This window comes from Cyanistes caeruleus, chromosome 5 (genome assembly GCF_971803275.1).
Source record: "Cyanistes caeruleus chromosome 5, bCyaCae1.hap1.1, whole genome shotgun sequence".
In the NCBI taxonomy this organism is placed as follows: Eukaryota; Metazoa; Chordata; class Aves; order Passeriformes; family Paridae; genus Cyanistes; species Cyanistes caeruleus.
This window is the reverse complement of record NC_141705.1, coordinates 47,067,856-47,089,072: the sequence shown is the minus strand read 5'-3', so window position 1 is coordinate 47,089,072 and position 21,217 is coordinate 47,067,856. Positions and strand designations below refer to the sequence as shown.

General features: G+C 37.7%; 1 protein-coding gene across 16 annotated transcripts in view; it reads left to right on the top strand.

The window, feature by feature from the left end:
• SGMS2 (sphingomyelin synthase 2) overlaps positions 1-20,626 on the top strand; it is a 49,473-nt gene extending 28,847 nt beyond the window's left edge. For all 16 annotated transcript variants that reach the window (XM_086888004.1, XM_023924715.2, XM_086888005.1 and 13 more), the window contains 5 exons: positions 10,456-11,088; positions 11,821-11,938; positions 13,631-13,784; positions 17,700-17,866; positions 18,616-20,626. In XM_086888004.1, the coding sequence (XP_086744130.1) occupies positions 10,634-11,088; positions 11,821-11,938; positions 13,631-13,784; positions 17,700-17,866; positions 18,616-18,819 (1,098 nt within the window). In that variant the 5' untranslated portion in view covers positions 10,456-10,633 and the 3' untranslated portion in view covers positions 18,820-20,626. The remainder of the gene's footprint in view (positions 1-10,455; positions 11,089-11,820; positions 11,939-13,630; positions 13,785-17,699; positions 17,867-18,615) is intronic.
• Positions 20,627-21,217: the final 591 nt, after the last annotated feature.

Sequence of the window (21,217 nt, the reverse complement as noted above, 5' to 3'; positions counted from 1 at the left end):
GAAGTACTGCTCAAGTGCAACTGGTGTGGGGACCTTCTAGGATAAATCCCTATGAGACTTCATTTCCTTTGCTGTATCTCTAGAATAGATACAGGGTAGGAATTTAGGGTATTCTTGGTGCCACTGATACTTGGATATGCCGACCTACTCCTGGCAAGATGATACTCACCCAGAGGAGAGTAGTTGAGAGCAAAGATACCTGCAGTGGCTCTAGCTGCAAAATGGCCATGCAGGAGCAGTTCTGCAACAGCTGATTTTAGCAGAGGCTGTGTTGTGCAAGCCCTTACCCTGGCCTGCATATTTAACTAGGTAAATACCTTAAAAAGTGGCCTAGCTTGCTGTAGTGCTATGTTAATGAAAGCTCTTGAAATCCAAGCCACTATTGTCTCGATTTTAAGCTGTGCTCTAGACAATAATTTTTTCAGATCGTGCCCATTTGTCCTAAATTTAGAAGGTTACTTATGAAGACAGAATGTGATCTGTCCTTGCTGATAGATGCAGATCTCTTGACATATTTGGTATTTTGGAGGAAAACTTGTGCAGGAACACAGCAGAAATAGTAATATGTAATAAGATAGTGCCCTCCTTCACGGAAAAAGACAGTTGGTAGACCAGAATAATAGTTTTTACTGTGCCCTAATTTTGCCAAGTTCTTCATTCTCTGCCTTTAAAACTGATTGGCACTATTTCCATTTGAACACTTAGTTCTGTCCTTAGATTTTTGGTACCAATTGTGTGGAATTAGTTGATTCACCACTTATTTACTGTAGACCATGGCTACTTAGCACACATTCACAACATCACTAGTCTCACGGAGTCTAGGGATGACTGACTTTTTCCTGACAGTTTTGTCAGCTGCAATTCTGACTTGGAAACAGTTTACAGAATCTTTTTGGCCCTCCATTTTCAGCCAGTCTACATGGCACCTCTTGGCCTCCCTTCCTCTTCCCAAATCAATGTGTTTATAGACATCTGCTGGAAATTGGGATAAGAATGCCATAAAATGCTTTTTGGATAATTTTTAGAAAATACTTTCTATTTTGAAGTGAGCTGTAGAGCTCTAGAACCTTACATGAAAATGTGACCAAGAATTATGATGCATGTTTGTGAATCACTTTTTCCAAACGTCCTTCCTGAAATGTCTCTCTTGATCACAAGTTCTTTATTTCCCCTGGCCCAACATTTTTCATGGAGAGTAAGACAGAGGTGAGAAGTGGTCCTGGTTACCAGCCTGTGGGATTTTTTTCCTGTGGAAATAATCTCTTGACTCAAAATTTAAAGTGACAGTAATGTTACTTAAACAAAGAAATGAAAAATAAATGATGCTCAGTGCAGCACACTGTGCTGTTGGTATGAATACCATTTAGCAGGCAGTTTGATTGGCCAGCTTGTATTTCCACTTGACATTCAGGCTTGATTGGTTTCAGTGATCATTTGCTTGCCTTTGCTTCTGAAGATAACAGGTTCAGTGGTGACCAGAAGCCTTCCCTGAGTACAACACATAGCTTAAGGTGTGGAAGTTGCTACTTGAGGTACATGATGATACAGTGTAATATAAATCATTCTGTGTAGATTGAGTCACCTCACTACTTTCGCCCCAGATTTTACCAGCTGGTAGGATAAGATCAATGTAATTTCAGTCATTAACTTAATTTGTACCTTTTTAGTTATGCTGTGTGTGCATGGGCAAGATGTAGGTTTTACAAAGCAGTTGTGTGACATTACAATGAAAGACTTTAATGATGACTTTTTAGGAGCAATGCTGAAGATGCTATTCAGCTGTTTTCTTGCAAAAATAGTTTTACTCTTATATTTTTAGTAAGTGGGAATTTGAACATCACCAACTTCCTTATTTAAATCCTTTCTGACTAAGTTGGTTCTTTGAATCCTTTTTAAAAGCTTTTAAAAAAGCAATAGAATTCTCAAACTATTAGGGCAAGATGGGGAAGACAAATAAATTGAAGTACTGATGTGAACTGTGAAAGCCTCTGCTGAGTCTCATGAGCAGCTTGGCATAAAGGAATTTCATTACTGTCCTGGTGTTCAGTGCAAGGTTGTTCTTACCAAAGGCTGCAGTTCAGCAGGGAATAATGAAGAGAGGTTTGAATTATTTTGGAGATGTTTAGATAGGTTCTTAAATAGTAGCTCTGTGAGGGGCAGTAAAAACACATTAATAAGATTCTTGGCCTCTTTTTCTGACCTCTAGGGTGAGGTTGAAATGGAGATTGTGAAAGGTATTACAGAAAGGTTTTAGATTATAGTTGTTACTATTTTCCACTGCTTCCCACTGTTATCATCCTTTCAGAAAATTTATTTAACAATGATAGCCTGTGTTGTGGGGAGATAGCTTGCCAGGCAGGAGAAGTGATTATCCTAAGGAAACAAGTGTTCTGTTCGCCAGTTTGTGGCAGAAACAAAAATTAAGAAGGAAGTGTTGAAGTGCATAGTACTTAAGTGCTTAGTATTTGAAGTTAAACAGTGTCTTTTCTGAATTAAATAATATAACAAGGAAATGTTTTTTCTTGCCAGTATAATGTGGAAAGTATTTTCTTCTATTAATAGAAAGCTTTGAGCTAATGGAATACTTGTTCAAGTTTAAAGAAAACCATGGGACTGCATTGGAAGCTTAGGTTGTGATGCCTTTTCTTTAACTATGTAGTGCTTCAGGTTGGTGCATAGAACTTCAGTGGGAAACCCAGTTACATATAGAAAGCTTGATATAATTTTGGTTAGTGCAAACTGGATGCTAGTATATTATGGAAAGGTTACTTTCTGCTGTTCTAATCCTGTAAGTAAACACTGTGGTAATTGCTGAAATTGCTCAGTAATCTTAACTTCTTGGTGTTAGAATTAAATTTACTGGGTTTTAATTCTGAAAGTGTGTCAACAAAAGCTGGGGGGGGAGGGATTTGGGAAGGAAGCACCTAGTGTATGAGCTGGATGTAGGTTTGGATGTCTGAGCCTGTAAACAAACAGCTTGAATGAGGGGTCTGTGTATTCCCCATCTCTCTTTGACTGGGGGGGCTGATTGTGATGCATTAGCCTTAGGCTGTTGCTGCTTGGTGGTAGGCCTGGCAAGAAGGTAAAGGGGAAGACCAAAATAGGGACTACATCATGTTTCTTGGTGAGTTTTAGTCACTCTGTTTACTGTGAGTGGTAGATGATGTATTATGTCAGCATCATCCCTCTTAACTAATATTCATAAAGCTTTCCAGGCAACTACATCAACAACAACAGTTGAGCAAGCTGAAAACTGTTCTTAGAGAAGAGAGAAGTAAGTCATTGATTCTTTCCTGACCAGTTTTAACAGTGTGGTGTGCTAGACTTGTATTGTTGGCACAAAGAGTAAAACATTGGTCAGAATACCATCAGACAAAGGGGTGTGGGTATGCAGATATTGCTGTTTCTGAAAGGGGATGTTTTCGCTGCTTGAGCCTCTGAACACAGCAAGTGTTGCTGCTGTATACGGAGTCACAATTTGTAATGTGCCACATGAACTGAGGGATATGTGAAACCAGCTTATAGTATAATACTAACTAGTTTTAAATATGCCCCGCCCTAAGAACTCATGTGGGGTGAGGGTTACAGTCCTATGCTTTGCAAGGATATTGTCTATTTCAGTCTTTTTAAAAATGTGAGCTATGAGGTAGGAGCCTCTTTACACCTCAGTGCTAAAGTAGCTTTTCTCTGGATTGTGCAAGTTTTGTATGTATTGCTGCTGATATTGTAAAATGCTCTGCAGATTTAAGCAACTACTGTCCTCTCACTTTAAACTTCCAGGAGGAGGGTTCTTGCTGCAGAAAATGCACAGATGTTCTCATAAATGTTCTCTTATTTTGGAGTTGGTATTGCTGCTTTTTGGAAGTAACAGGGGAAAGATTTGACAGGCATTATCTGTTTAATAATTATTCGAATACTTTTGGGGGTATATCACTGATAAATTTACAGAGTGTGTAGCTTCCTCTTCTAGCTGCCCGATGGCTGATAAGCTGTAGCACAGTCACTTTAAAGCACACATTAGTCACTGTGACTCCTCACCGCCCTGTACTGAAAGTGGTGACTAATCTCTGGGTCTGACTTTCCATTATGAAGTGCAACCTTTACCCTCAGTAACTAGGTGGAGGATTTCACAAAATAGTCTAAAGCATTCCTGCCTCCTGTGCTGGGTCCCTCATACCTCACAGCCAGTGTTTGCAACTTCTGTGTCAGCTAGAAAAGATTTGAGGCATCAGATGTGCTGCTGGGCTCTTAACAAATCCTTAGACTTTGCTGTCTCTTTAGAGAAGAATCTTGCTCTGGGTAGTGGCTCTTTAGCAGTATCTGTGAAGCTCTAGCAGAATGAAAGGAGTTAGCAATGAGAAGCCAGCCTGCACATAAAAGCCTGATCCAGAGGCTTATTTTAGCACTCGTTTTTGGCATTATTTTGTCTGATGAGACTGAGGTAGTACAGTGACTTTCATACTTTGTGCAGTGTTTATAATGGTCTTTTCTAAAGAATAGAAGAAGGTTATGAGCCAAACGGTTTTTGCAATGTTACAAAATATGCAGTGATAGAGAACCTTATTTGCCTTTATTCAAAAGTAGCTGATTCAGAGCTTAAACATCATTTCAGGTTAGCAGACCTTTCTGTGCAAATCTGAAATACTGAAACAGTCCCATTTTGGAGAGTATGGGTTAAGCAGGAAGAAGCCTTAATCTTGTATTTCTGGTATAAAGAAGTTGCAAGGGAGTCTTCAGGCTCTAGACTTTAATGTTGGAATGTTAATACTTCTTTTGGCTCTGTTGAAAAGGGATTTAGCAGTGTGCATTGACAGTGAAGGCAGCCAACACTGTCCTGAGCTGTATTTAATAGGAGAATAGGAAGCAAATTGTAATTTGTAGGGAAATGATTATTCCTTTCTGCTCAGTACTACTTAGCTGTGTCTAGAACACTGTATCTGGTTTTTGGTCCTTGACCAGGCAAAACATGAGCTGGTAGCAAGCTCAGCAGAAGGACCATCAGGGTGGTGAGGAGGCTGGAGCACAGGCCTGGGAGGGGAGGCTGGGGGAGCCTGGGCTGCTTCAGCATGAAGAAGAGCAGTCTCAGGCACCTGACTGCAGCCCCTTCATACCTACAAGGATGCCATAAGGAACATTGGGGCCAGGCTCTTCACAGCAGTGGGAAGATGAGATACAAAGGCTGTAACTTTTAATAAGAAGTAGATACAAAACCATGAGGTTTAACAATTAAAAAACAAACAAAACATAAAAAAAAAAAAAATAACAGTCCGGCTTTCACTATGAGAACAACCATGCAATGAAACAGGCTGCATGGGGAGGTTGTGCATCTTTGAGGCATTAAAAGTACAGCTGGATTGAAACCCTGAGTCATTGCTGATCCTGGCCAGAGGCCCAGAGACCTCCTGAGGTTTCTTCGAACCTGAATGATTCTGTTCATTCTGCTGGTTCTACAGATCTATGACCATTCTCAAAACTCTTTTTTTTTTTTTTTTTTTTTTTTTTTTTTTAAGGAAAGACTGTTAACCTGCAAACAAAACTGACCTTGTCATGTAGGTGTGGATTATTTCTGGAATGAGTTACAGTAGCACTAAAAGATAAGAAATATTTGACAGCTTTTGTAATCTTGTTTCTTGAAAGATAATTGTAATAATAATCACAAAGAAAATCTAGCTACGTCATGGTGTCACCTTTAAAGGACATCAGCCTCTTCGTTACCAAATACAGTCCTTTGGAGCCTGGGGACCAAACATTTCAAGAGTTTGAAGATGCCTTCGTGCAGTTAACGCAAACCTACTCAGCAGTGTTCAAAATGTGAAAGAGCTTAAAGATACTTTTTTTCCTTGCTTGCTTAGTTACTGGGAACAGGTTGGATGGGGCTTTGAGGACTTGGTCTAGTGGAATGCATCCCTGCTCAAGGCAGGAGGGTTGGAGCTAGATGATCTTTAAGGTAGTTTTCAACCCAAACCATTCTGTAGTGCTACAAATGGAGGTTTTTTTGTACTTTTTGGGACATAGTGTTTCAGAAACCTGACACTGCTGCATTGACACACCAGATAATGAATTACTAGGGAAATAGAACCGAACATACTTTTTGCTATTAAGAGGTATGAAGAAACAGAATTCCAGAGGACTGGTAAAACTTGGTTTGTATAAATGGATAATTTGTAACTTTGAAGCTTTTGTCCTCTATTTAGGCAAGTGTAGGGACTTAGTTCTTAAAGACGTCTTCTGTTCGTATATTAGTAATCCCAAATGAGGGACTTGCAAGGTAGAGGGAGTAACTGTTCTGTTTCTACTGCTGGAAAAAATTTTATATGGCATAAGTAGTTAATGCTTTTTATAAAAAGTTAACATTTATTGCAAGTGATAATGTGATGATAATTAATGGATTAATTCTGTAATCCAGCTTTGTTTTACTTGCAGTTCTTTACTATCACAGCAGTTGTCTTTTGGAGGTTTTCGGTGGTGATGGGTTTCTTTTTTCTCCCTTCTAGCAGTCCGCATGCTGTCAGATGTGCATAATAGCCTGGAAGAAGGGACACTATAAAAATTAACTGAGACCTGGAATGCTTTTAAAAATAAAAATTAAAGAGAAATCCCTAAAAGCAAGTTTTTATTCACTGCTGTCTAGATAACATCAGTAACCTTGCTTCTTTTTTAGTTCTAGTTCCACAGGTAGTCCTAAAAATTTAACTGACCAAAATGCAAGGTACCTAACAATTTTTTCCCAGTAACTGTGATATAGATAAAATATATTAAAATGTTCTCTCATGTTACTTCAAATTGTACTTTGTTTACAGACCCTTTTTCTGCAGCAACCAAATACAAGAATACAGCTGTATCAAATGTTTGAGCCAGCCTTAACAAAAGTGTATTATGCTTCAAAATAGTACTGTCAGAAATCTTTTCCTTTTTGTATATGAAGGTATAGTTTCTCTTAATGTCAGAATAGATCAGTCTCAATGGTTTGGATACTCTTGTTCAAATAGTATTGAAACAGCAGGTTAAAAGCTGCTTATTTTAAAACCCTGTGCAAATTGTATAGTGCAAACTATTCAGTCCTTCATAAATTATAGAAATGAAAATATTTTGAGAAATGTTGAAGTTCCAATACTGGATGAGAAATACCAGTTGGGAGCTAACTTTATGTGAAAGTGACCTTTAGATGAAAATCGGATGACTAACAAGCTAAATAAAACTCCATGTTATTCTTAAGTTCTAGCATAAAGAGCCAAATGCAGACATGCTTTCTGATGCTTGCCTCAAAGCCATGCCCCTCATCAACTATTTTCTTTCAAAAGATGGTCAAATGGGGATGCAGAAAAATAAGGGAGCTATTTGCATGGGAACAGGCAGGAGCTCAGGATAAAATATTAGGATCATCTTCTTTTAGAGTGTTTTTACTTAAGATTTTCTTTGAAATATGTTGTTCCTTGAGAAAGCTATGATTTCTGCTGTGAAGCTGCTGGTTAAGAAGCTCTGCTTCTTGACAAAATAACATTTATTTTTAGAAGGTATAGAAGTGGTTCCAAAAAGAAAACTTGTTCCTAAAACTTGGAGGTATCCCTTATAAGAATTTTATTTATCCTTTTGGGTTATTTGGCCAGTTTTTTTGTGAGTTTGAGACTTCCCCAGTAGTTGGTCTTTGATATCTAGGTGTTGGCAAGGTGGCCAGATCTAAGAATTGCTGCCTAGTTGCTGAAGAATTCTAAGGCCTTCTACTAGGCAGTTTGTGGGTATCTTCTGGTTTTGATGTGGGGATGTTTTGGATTTGACAACAAAATCAAATGGATATTTATCTAAAGGATCATAAGGACAACATGAAGCTAAAAGGAACTACATCCCTTATGGGTATGTGAATGGATATTTGAATTGGGGACAGGAACTTGGCAGAAGAACCTGTGTACTTCTGGGGAGTTCTTTTTACAGCCAGTAGCAGAGTATGATGAGGCTGTTGGTGCTCTGTATCTGTCACTTCTCTGGCCAGTCAGATTGGCAGTAAGTGACTGAGAGCTTCAAGAGGGACTTTTGCCTTTTTCATCAGTAGGGTTGCTAATTTCTTTTAGAATGTGGGAGAAAGAGGTTGAAAAGGTACTATAAAGGGAAGCACTTACCTTCTTACAGATCACTCATCAGATGATATGTAGCACCTTTAATTATCCATGTAAACAAACTTTTGGCCACAGTAAGCACTCTGCTTAAAATAATCTTGATGAGCCATCAGAAGTGGTAGATCAATATGCTTTACAATCCATACTTTTAAGTTCCAGGAAGGAATACAGCTTCTTCTGCAAGCTGTAGCTATAATTGTTTTGCTTAACAAGTTAATATGAGAACATGAGCACCACTCTGCTTTTTAGCACAGTTCTAGGGTTATTGTTCATCTGTACTTCAGATACTCTTTGATCTTTAAGGCTTACTTGGATGTCATTAATCATCTGAAAGTAAGATCTTTCACTTATATCACCAGGCACACTAGGTTAGGTGTTTGTGGGGAAGAGAAGGAAATAACTAAGGTAGTTTGCTCTCAGTAAATGCTTAATTCTAATAATGTTTCAACTGCACAGGATGTATAATTTACCAGGTTTTGCTGATTGCTGCCTCAGTGACTGCTATATGTAACATAATGGTGAGAAGTGGAGTCTTGACTTAGTAGATGAATGTTAGGTATATGCATTCCCAAACATAAGCAATTAGGTTCAGATTTTTTTCTCTGTCACTGAAGTGTTCTGTCTTACGCTTAACTTTAGTAGGCAGAAGGAATAGAAGTGTGTGTGTGTGTGTGTGTTAAGAAGAAGACTTGTGAAAGCTAAAACATTATTCTGGTATAGTTTTGAGTAAGGCTGTTGCTTTTGTAGATGCTCTAAAAGGGTATTTTTAGTTGTAGGAAGCATCAGAGAAGTTGCTGCCTGGCTTATGGGTTAAACATGTCCTTTTCCTAGAGATGCAGAGATCACAGTATGATTGGTAAGAGGGAGAAAAAGCGTCAAAAATCGTCACTTGTTTTCTTGGGTGTTTGTGTGTGTTGTGTGTGGATAGTTATAATACCCTTGCTGACCAGGAATTTAGAAAAGGTCAACCAATGACAATGGATTTCAAGAAGCACTGCTGGAGGATAAATTTAGAAATGCTTCTTGGCTATTTCAGTATTATTTGTATGAATCTCATTTTTCACATCTGAACTTTTCTCTTCTCTTTTTTGGTGGTTGGAGCAGCACCCAGAAAATCAATTGGATTTATGTGCTGACTATGTGAAATGTCTTCTCTGTTTGGGTGGGATGAGGCTGGAGGGACCAAAATATAATCACTTGACTTTCCAGGCTCATTTTGATTTAGATTGTCCTCTAAGCAGGTTGCATGTTCTTAAGCCAAGTCCTGTGGTGTATGGTTAAGGAGACTGTCAGCTCTAGCTGCCATCATGATGACTTAATTGTACGCAAAGCATGGCAGACTGGCAGCCTGTGTTGGCATGCAGAGACTTGAGGGGGTTGCAGTGCTGAACTCCTCTTGCATGAACCACTAAAATAAGAGAGAATCACAATTTACTGTAGATGGGGAGCAATTTATATGTGGTAATACTATTTTTGCCATAGGAGCTGAACAGAAAAATAGGTTACCTGTTTTTTTTTTAGCTTACAAAACTTTTATGAATTAGCAAATGCAGCCTGAAATAAATCCTGAGTAATAATGACTCTTTCTATTTGTTCCTGCTTAAAAACCATCAAAATAGATTTTTTTTCTCAAAGTAGCTAAAGGACAAGCACAGGTTCATTTGTCGTCTGTTCTGTGTGTAGTGTACCAAAACTAAGAATTGAATCCTAGGGTATATATCTCAGTTGCCTGAAATTTCAGACATTTAGTGAGTATTACAGTGGCTATATAAATGCATTTTTGACTTGAGGGAATACTCATTTAGATCTAATATTTAATGGAGCTATCTATTGAGTAGATTTTTCTAGATGAATCTAAATTAATTTATGCCCTACAAAATCAAATTCCGTACTGCCCTTCTGTTTTTTGTCCTGTCACCTGAACTGACAAGATTTGTCTGATCTGTATGGACAACCAATATTATCTGTAGCAACCCTATGGTCAAAACCAGGATATTTTGCATGGAATATCTCTAAGCAGTAAAATTAAATGTTGCTGCAAGTATGGATTAGCCTTATTTGTGATAACTAATAAAGCAAGTGATATAATGATCATTAAAGTCTGTGGATCTTGTCCTTTAAAAAAAAACCCAAGCCTAAGCTGGTACTAGTTCTTAAACTGGTATGAGATTTTTCAAGTAGGAGTCAGCTTGAATTATTTCACAGTAATTTGCCTTTTGACTGTGTTTGTAAGTAGACTTGGATGGAAATTAAATACTTAAAAATGCGTATTCTGAGAATATTTTGTTCCCTGTCACACTAGTTAATGAAGGTTCTCAGTATCTGTTTTGGTGTTTTTTTGCAGATGATTCAGCTCTAGAAGAAAGATTTGTCTTCACAAATTCCTTTGGAAGCACAATGGATGCATTTTAGAGTTCTACAAAAGTCATCTAGGAACAAGAACATTGGACTTTAAGGAATAACGGTTCAGAGAGCCCAGAAATTGGTCACAAATAAAGCCTCTTTGGCCATATACCTTGGAAATGAATACCATTGAGACAGCAAAGCTTGAGGAGCATATGGAGGGTCAGCCAAATGAGACTTCTAGTGGCTACTCTCGACCTACTCTCTCAGTCAGTGAAGAGAACAAAAATGGCACTAGCAAACCAAAGGGCTTGTCTAATGGCTTGCGAAAAACATCAAAGAAGTATCCCGATTACATCCAGATTGCTATGCCTGCTGAATCTAGGAACAAATTTCCTCTGGAATGGTGGAAAACAGGCATTGCCTTTGTCTATGCTCTCTTCAACTTGATTTTAACAACTGTCATGATCACTGTGGTCCATGAGAGAGTACCTCCAAAGGAGCTAAGCCCTCCCTTGCCTGACAAATTTTTTGATTACATTGATCGTGTGAAATGGGCTTTTTCTGTATCAGAAATTAATGGAATGATACTACTTGGATTATGGATATTCCAGTGGTTGTTTCTTAGATACAAGTAAGTTAGCAATATTTTTTTTTTTCTCTGCTGTATGTTTATGTTGGTCAGTTTGAATAGAAGAAATTGTACAGTAAGATCCGTAACAATATTGTAGAATAGGGCTGGCAGGAAAATAGCAAAGGGATGGATTGTTTACAGAATGTTCTAGTGTCCATGCCAGGTATGGAAATACTAGTTCTCTGATTATTGAATAATGTTTTTGAATGCTGGATTTCTGACAATTATACTGTAGTAGTCAAATTTATTCTGAGGTTGGGCTTTTCAAAGTGTGTTTACTGACCTGGGGATGTTTAAACTGAGGAAGTCATGATGATGTAAGAAAATCTCATCCAATTTTGGGGAAGAACCCACTGTCCTCTACAGCTAAATAGAAGTTTTTGCCTGTGTCTTTGTTTGCTTAAGCTATATATATTTAAGTCAAGAATGCAGTTATACTATGGGACAAAAAAGAAAAGGTCAGAGTTAAAGAAAACTGCCTGATCCCACCTGTAAGTTAAACTGAAGCCATGTTAAATTGGTGGGAGTTTTGCGCTATAAGAAGCCAACAAGACTAAAAGCTGAAGAAGGGTGTTTTAATATTTGATTCAGAGAAGTGTATGGTGAAGAGCTGGGATGAAGCTGCTCTTTCATTTTAAGGATTTAACTATCTAATGAAGCTAGAGCTCTGTAACTGTTGAATATCCTGCATGTAAACTTTGCACTCTGTTTCCCCCCTTTCCTTACTTTCAGATCAATAGTGGGACGCAGGTTCTTTTTTATAATAGGAACTTTGTATCTATACCGCTGTATTACCATGTACGTTACCACCTTACCTGTGCCTGGAATGCATTTTCAGTGTGCGCCAAAGGTAAGAGTCTTTGCCTCTTGCTTCTTGCCTTAGTCTCTGCATCAGTCCTGATGGCTCCTTAGAACAAATAGAAGATAATGTATCAGGTATTACTGAATACACAAATTATTTTCAGTTGATGTCTTCAGAAACATAGGTAGTGGTAAACCAAAACTCGTGTGATAACAGAGCCTCAAGTTGTTAATACAGTTGTGTGCTCCCTTTCAGAGCATCTTACGTTGAAATAGTGCTGCTACTAAATCAATCAACCTGCTTCTGAGGCTCAAGCTAATCACTCTCACTACGGTAGCAATATTTTTTCTTATATAGTAGGATACACAAGGTCAATATTGTAATTCATAGGCTGATATGCAAGCTTGTGTTGATGTATCCCTTTAAGAACACACACTGTTATGTGCTTTGCCTGATTTCTCACACTATTAGGTCAAGAGCTCTTGCAATACCTGAAGTCAGCTGCCTGTCTCTGCTTCCAAATGTACAGGAATGTGACTTAAACAAGTTCAGCTGAGTAAATGAAGGGATACATACAGAAACATGGATATGCTGATAGTTTTATAAAAATATTTTTAAAATTTAATGACACCAGTTAAGTGGTGACATAAAGGAGCTGTTACTCCCACTTTAGGTTACTAATAAAAAGTTAAAATTCCTCAGAATAAACTCTGTTGTGTTGGCTGTACTGAAAAAAAAGTACTGCCAATTTAGTCAAGGGATAATTTGTCACCTCTTGGATAAGATTTCCAGTCTTGAGTTACAGCATCATGGCTGTTGTCCTCTATGTTGAGACAACATAGGGATATAGTGGATGAATTACTTCTCTTATGAATCAGTGTCTATTTGAAAATGCTTTAACTGCTGCTATTGTAAAGATTTAATAGTTTTGTTCTAATAGCTTGGGGAATGACTATGTAGTAGAATGTTGTACTGAGGAATGAGAAAAGGTAATCAAAGGAAAATGAAAATATCTCTGCTGAAAGTGAGTTTTGCTAGCATTAAACCAGGATGAATTGCTTGAACTCTGGAAAAACCCTTGATGGCAACATTTCTGGATTTTTTGTCATACATGAATATTTTTCTGATTATGGAAAATAGTTATATATACAGTAATCCATTTTTCTTGGGGTTTTTTCCCTAGACTTAATTTAAAACAGCTAGATGAAACTGCCTAGTATCTATGAGAAATCAAAAGCTGGTCCTAATACATGCATTGAAAATGTGCATCCTCCAAATATGAGTTAAGTCCTGACTGAGTTTGTAACTAAATCTAAAATGAAGCGAGTCAGAGGTCTTTATTCAGTGGAAATACTGGTCAGCTCTGAGCAGAATTACAGAATAATTGTTAATGCAAGGTTGTACCAGTTTTTAATGGGTTTTGTTCATTCTGTCAGCTGCTGTTATGAGAGATTTGACCTTAAAAATTTTTAATGTTTACCTTTCAGTATATTCTGCATCTCCTTCTCATACGATGCATATTTTAAAATAGCCTGGGAAAGCATAGACAGAATGCTAGTGTTACCAAACTGATCTTTGTCATTTGTCAACTTTGAAATGCATGTTTATTTGTTTAAGAGTAAAATGTAAATAATTTGTCCTCTTATCCCTTGCTCTCTGATTCTACATGTTTTTGGGAAAGAAGTTTACTTGAGTCACGGTATATCAAAATTTATTTTCTACTTCTTTCTGGTGTTACAGTTGAATGGGGACTCTCAGGCAAAGGTTCAGAGAATCCTGCGACTGATTTCTGGTGGTGGTCTGTCCATAACTGGATCACACATCCTGTGTGGAGACTTCCTGTTTAGTGGACACACTGTAGTATTAACGCTGGTCTATCTGTTCATCAAAGAGTGTAAGTGATTGTATTTCAATGCACTTTCTTGTTCACATTCATTGTACTGGGGAAAAAAATTACAAAGGTACATGTACAACTACTGCCCTCCAAAAATTACTTGCCAGTTGTATGCAGTCTCTATTTATATGGGTTTGAAACACAAATTGAGTGGAAATGGAACTGTGGCTGTAGTCAAATCATAAAATGATTAAGGTTGTAAGGGATCACTGTAGGTTATCTAAGCCCAACCTTTCTGCTCAGAGTTCCATAGAGGATATTGAACAGGATTGTGTCCAGACAGATCTTGAATGTTTCCACTGAACGAGACTTCACAGCCTCTCTGGGCAGTCTATTCCAGTGCATGGTCACCTGCACAATAAACAAGTTCTTCCCACATTTAGGTAGAACTTCCTGTGCTTCGTTTCCTGCTTGATGCCTCTTGTCCTATTGCTTGGCACCAATGAGAAGGGTCTGATTCTGTTCTCTTGACACCTTCCATTCAGATATTTAGACACACTGATAAGGTTTCCTCTCACACTTCTCCAGTCTAAGCAGGCCTGTTTTCCTCTGTCGTTCCTTATAAGAGAGGTGCCCAGTTTCCTAATCATCCTCATAACCCTCTACTGGACTTGCTCCACATCCATCTTGTAGAGGGAGCCTGGAACTCCAGATGTGCCTCACTGGGCTGAGTAGAGGGTCAGGACTACCTCTGTGAAGCTGCTGGCAATGATCTTATGTATACCTCAGGCTGCTCTGCCCTTCTTGGCTATGAGGGCACTGCTTATGGACAGCTTGGCCACCAGGAGCCCCAGGTTCTTCTCAGCAGAGCTGCTTTCCAGCAGGTTGGCCCCCATCCTGTACTGGTGCACCGAGGTCTTCTTTTGCAAGTGCAGGACCCTGAATTTGCCCATGCTGAGTTTCAGGAGGTTCTGCTCTGCCCATCCCTTCAGTGTGTGAGTTCTTCTGAAAGGCAGCACAGCACCTCTCCTCTGAGCTTTGCATCCTCAGCAGACTTGCTGAGGATGAACTCTGTTCCTTCATCTAATTGTTGATGAGTAAGTTAAACAATACTGGGCCCAATATGAACCTTTGAGTTGCACTAGTCTGACACTGACTAAAAACCCTCCAAGCCCTGCCATTCAGCCAGTTCTCAGTCCACCCTCATTAATTGTCCAGCCTTGCCTGTGAGGTTATCATGGGAGACAGTGTCAGAAGTCTTGCTTGAAGTTCACATAGACAACATCGGTTGTCTCCTGTTATCTATCCAGCCAGTTGTCCACATTTTAAAGGCAATTAGGCTGGTTAAGCATGACCTCCCTATGGTGAATCCATGCTGACTACTCCTGATCACCCTCTTGTCTTCCACATGCTTAGTGATGGCCTCAAGGGTGAGCTGTTGCATCACCTTCCTAGAGATTGTGATAAGGCTAAGTGTGTTGTGGGCTTTAAGGGCCAAATGTGGCTAAATATGTCACCTCTATCTTTATGTAAGTGTTTATTGCTTGATTAAAACAAGATAGCTTTTCATCATTTGTTGATAGGTTATTTAAATTTTGGATGGAACAGGCTGTAATAATTGTGCACTCTAGCTCTGTGCAGTTTAGCTGCAGGGGTTGTAGGGAATTTTGTGGCTTGAACACAGCATCATTGCACACTTACACTGCATTCAGAAGCAAAATTACTTTTCTCAGGTGTATTGCTTATTAGTTCCTGCAAGCAATGAAAAGCTAATTCATGCTTTTTGGATGTCTTGTGCTTAAGTCTCCTACATAATGCTTCTTGTAGTTGATGAGAATTTGACAGTCATGCAGAAGATGATGGTTATGGTTTCCCCGTTGGCTTTATATTGCTATGGGGCATGGGAGAAAAAAACCACTTCTGTGCTGCACCCAGAGCATCTATTGAAGTGTTAGAGAATTTAGCACTGACTTCTAAATCTAATATATGGTAAGCAGTGCTTCTATCCTGGGAACTTGGACACTCATGAATATGTAGTGGGGAGTTCCCTTCTCAGTTCAGGTGTTTGGAGTTGGAATCTTCCCTCTTATTATTGTATCCCAAATTATGCAAATGCTAGCTTGGCTCATGGGAATGTGTAATTCTCACTGAAACAAAAACAAGACTAACCAGCATTAGTTTGATGCCTTCCGTTTTTTTAAAATGATGAGGGAACAAGGTGCTGCAGTGCTGCATTCTGCCTTACACAAAAATCACAGTATAAAAGGACCTCTTGAATAGTACTTGATAGACTCCAAATTGCAGATTTGAGATGTTCTTCTTTGAACAGAAATTTAAGATGCTGATTATAGTCTGATGATTCTTAGACCTAGGTCTTCCCTGTAATGGGAATATTACTAGAGGAATGGCATTTGTAACTCATCAAAATTAGCAGAGCAATATTAAAAAAGTAGTCTAAAACCAGAGCTATTGTTTGCCTTGTTTTGTCTGTTACCTTGTATTTTAATGTTATTCACCTTCTCAATTGTTCCAGGACAGATGAAGACAACCCAGTATTTTCTGGGCTAGTTTCTTCTGTACTTTATACTATAAGGGATTGGAGCAATTTTATCAGACAAATTTTTGTAATAAGCTCTTTGACTGCTGCCTAATTGTTAGGCATATATTTCACTGATACTGTGCTCTATAAGTGAGAAATGTATAGCTTTCCTTTTTTTTACCTCCCATATAATGATCAAAATGTTATCTGGACCAGGGCATAAGCCCTAAAATTGCTTGGAATTAGAGGCTGCTTATGGCAGTCTTTTTTGCTCTTTTGATAACATCTTTGGTATAAGATTCTGAGGTTTTTATGTCTGGCTTAGTGGAGTTTTTGCTCTGATCTTCTCTTCCTTTCATACTCTGCCATTTTTTCACTTATTCTCTGCACACCACATTTTTCACTGGAATAGTTATTGATATTTTTAACTGTGGTCTTTCTGTCTTGCTGCTGTTTTCATCAACTTCTTGAGATTGCTTGGGTTCTTATCTTAAAAAAAAAATAAATAAAAAAATCAGTAGGTGGATATCTGTCTTCAGTGTTTTGGGGAAAGTTAAGAGGATTTATTGTTTTGATACTTGCACCAAAAAGTGATGACCTGACAGTTATTATTACAGCCTCTGAGATCCTACTGGGTAGGCTTGTTGAGATCAGTAACATTTCTGTCGGTATTGTGTGGAAGTAAAGGCTGACCATTGCCCCACAAGGCAAGAGGTGCCAAAACCTCCTGCTATGAGTGAAAAGAAGCCAGTTAGCCTGTCAGAAGTTATGAATGGTCACTGTGACACTCAGGGCGTTTTTTCAATGGGGAAAGAAGTACAGGAGAACTTTTCCACTGAAGTGACTGAAATGCATTGAGTGGCTTCGCTCCCATTTGTTAAATCTTTCATTGAAGAGTATAAATTCACATACTTCCTTTTCTGTACAATGTATTTTGTTTCACAGAACTGAGGCTTCATGCAAATTAATTTAAACCTAAGAAATAAAATTAGTGTCTTTTTCTGTTTAATTTGTGATCTCTGCTCAGGTTGTATCAATTGTAGAGACTTGAGCTTACTTGAATGTAGACTGTGAAAAGAAAAAATTAAATACACTCAAGTTAATGAACCAAAGTGTATGTTTTACCTCAATTTTTTTCTGCACCCCAAATTCCTAGAACTTATTTAACTGGAAAACTTAATCTGATTAGAAAATGGCTGGCAGTGTTGTCTGACTAACCCATCTTGTGCTCACTTTAAAGTAAGAAGTAAATTTGCATAATTATGTAGATTCATCAGAATCAATCAGGAGGTCTGTTACCAGTGTGATATGAGTTATATTTTCAAATTTAGTAGCCTTAAATTAATTTCATCTTTTCCCCTTCCTTTTGTGGAATGTTAGAGTAATAGAGATAACTTTTTGCTGTGCTTTTTCCCTGTTACCTCCCTGTCTCACAGATTCACCACGTCATTTCTGGTGGTATCACTTAATCTGCTGGCTGATGAGTGCTGCTGGCATCATTTGTATCCTGGTTGCTCATGAGCACTATACCGTAGATGTCATCATTGCCTACTATATCACCACGCGGCTCTTCTGGTGGTACCACTCAATGGCTAATGAAAAGGTGAGTGGCAAATACCTTCACAATCAATGTGTAGCCTGCATTTGTTAAAATTGCCTAAAGGTAAAAGTTAGTTCTTAATTTCAGAATAAAAATAGATGTTCCATATTGAAGTTTAAACAGAATGGGCAAGGAGTTTCACTTAATTGTTATTTCAGAAGTTAATATTTATTTGTCTTAAAAATGTTTTTTAAGCTTTTGAGGTTTTAATGTTGTAGTTGATGTATAGAATATCCCTTTTTTGTCTCAGCTTATGAATAAACAGTAGTTGAGTAATAAAATTTCTGGCCAACTGAAATTACCTAGACAGTCCTACAGTTCTAGTGACAATTCTTGTGTAAATGTCATTAAAGGTACACTGTTCAGAAGGCTGCTGCTGCTGTTGTTTCAACAGCACTTTCAAGTAGAAACATAGCTCTTAAGCCCATTTAATCTAATTCTCAACTGTTACTCATCACTATAAACACAACATGCCTGAAAGCATTCATATTAAAAATGTCTTGAGTGCTTTGTTGCCCCAAATTTTGCACAGCAACAAAGTATCCCTTTGTGGTAAAGATGCTCATTTTGTAGTATGCATTTGGACTATAATGTCTATCTAAATTCTGTGTTTTCTAGGCTAAATATTCAGACTTTGCAGAAATGCATGCAAATGCATTGCATTTTTGTTGTTGTCTTGACTCAATATAATTGAGTGTAAGCCTTTAAACTGACAGTTGCCTTTTCCTCTTTACATGCTTGTGCCATTACAGACTCTAAAGGTGTCTTCGCAGACGAATTTTCTCTCTCGAGCATGGTGGTATCCAATATTTTATTTCTTCGAGAAGAATGTGCAAGGCTCTGTTCCTTGCAGTTTTTCCTGGCCAATATCTTGGCCTCCCAGCTGCTTCAAATCTTCATGCAAAAAGTATTCACGGGTTCAGAAGACAGGAGAGGACAATGAAAAATCTACCTGAAGAAAAGAAGGAAAGCATCTGCTCTGTTTTTTTCATTTTTGGTCTGTTTTTTTTTTTTTTTTACCAAAACATTAATGCTGTAACCAAAGTTCTTAAGAAGACTGTAACTGAAGAAGTGGACCAAGTTTCTGTGCAATTGATGGAAAGACAATTGTATATATGTATTTCATTTCAGAGGTTTTCCTCTCATCAGGCTGTACAGACCTATTCTACTCTTCAGTGCTAATGAAATACACCACTGATGGGATTTTTTTATTAAAGAAAAAAATGGAGCAGGACTTTGCTTTATTAACGAGATAGAGGTGCCAAAGACCACAGTAACACTTCCATCACTATCACTCATCCACAGAAGCACCCAAAAGTCTCATCTTCAGAGCTCTGGAGTGAGTAAGGGCAAAAACATGCTAAAATGTAAAGGCACGATATTGGTGTACTGAGGTTTATAAAAAAATAACACAATTGTGGGAAGTGGTTTGTTGCATTATTCTTGCTAATGAAGGTAAGGCCTTTGTGTGACTGGTACAGCTGAAAGCGAGTCTGACTTTTTTTACACACTGTGGGTATGAATATCTTATGACCCTAAAATACTACTTACCACCATTAACTCCCATGTATTCTACTATATACCAATTTTTACATTTTTATTAGTAATTTTATATTTAAACAGTTGTGCTACCTGATGAAATTGTGAATTAGAAAAAGCTGCTAACATCAGAGCTCAAGGAGCCTAAAATTTTATTTTTAGTAAGGGGACACAGTTTCAACATCTAAATTTTGAATTGCAGTTGGCCTTGTTATATAGCTATACAGTGCCTGGCAGTGTATATAGATGCATATATACACAAAAGCACACATCTTAAACTAAACTATTTACTGGGAAGAGTGATCATAGAGTTCTTGATGCAGGCAAAAGTTGTACAGCTCTCACCTGCTTGAGGAATGCAAGGCCAGGTCCAAAATGGGGCTATGTTTAAAATAAACATTTTAATTTTAGTAGCAATCTTATGCTGAAGCTATGTAGCAGGTTTGCTTGGGAGCCATAGTTCTCCATTGAATTTCTTTTTTTTTTTCTTTTACCTCTTGACACATGTTTCTGTGATTTACTTTAAAAAAAAAACAAACAACCAAACAAAAAAGTGCTAAGGTGAAATATCTACAACAGCAGCATTTCTTCAATTGCAACCTAAAATAATTTCATATTAAATGACCCTATGGTAGAACTTAAATGTAGATTCCCTTTTTTTCCAAGGATTTCAGTCCAGCTAAAATGGCTGTTTAAACAAGTTGGCTGATAATGGGGAAAATTACCATGAGGTGAACATTTAACAAAACCACAGATTTAACAGCTACCTGTTTCTTGTTGGTTTATGTTGTTTTGTATTGTTGTAAAAACAAAGTAGAAAATTAGCACACCATGTTTAGCCTTTTATATTCTGTATTAATTTCTGCAGTTAACTCAATATTTAGATCTTCACTAAAACCTAATGAAAATACAAAACTGCATTAAGTGTTGAGGTGGTACTAATATAAATGATATGCTGCATATTTTAAGAATGTCTTGAACTGAGTGACAAGTGTGAACACAATTTAATAGTGACAACTTATTTTTAAAAAGTCCAGTTAAAGTTGTAAAATTAAATACAGAGTATTCAAGTATAATAATTTTCAGTTAAGGGGATCATTGCTCTGAGTTGTACATGAGACTATTTTTGAAGTGCATTTCAAATATTTTTGTGCATTATCAAAATACTACAATAAAAAGTGTTCCTTTCAATACATTTTTGGAAAAACTTAGTTACAAAAGAAATTCTGATGTTTGGTTTTATTATTTCAAATGAGCTCAGTAGACTCTGATAATGTGCCCCTGAAGTTGTGTGTGTATGGACAAATCTGTGCTTTCATTTGCTTGCTTCTAACAGACCATGAAGAGCTAAAAAGCCAGTATCAAACAACTTTTGAATCTTTTTTCTCTGTCATATAAATGAATGTGTTCCAACACCAGTCAGATCTCCCAAGATACTAGTTATATCAGTACTACTTCATAGATAATTTTTTTCAGCTAAAATCTAAGCTTTGTGATACCTTAAATATGGTCATGTTAATCCACTTGTAGTAATACTATCTTTTAGGAGTTATGAATGGATTTCATTAGTGGTCACCGTGCCTTGGAAATAGCATGATGAAAAGCATTAACTCAGGAGCTTAAGCAGTGTTTTTCATCTGGTGGCTGCAAAATAAACACTTTGATAGTCTAGATATATCTAATTGTCTGCATAACCACCACCACGCCTCGGTGGGATTTCTGTAATAGATCTGCAAAGCAAGCTTTCTTCACGCAGGACAAGGTGTTTGGGGTTTTTTACTTGTTCTTGCTTCTGAAAGAAAAAAATGTGAAAAT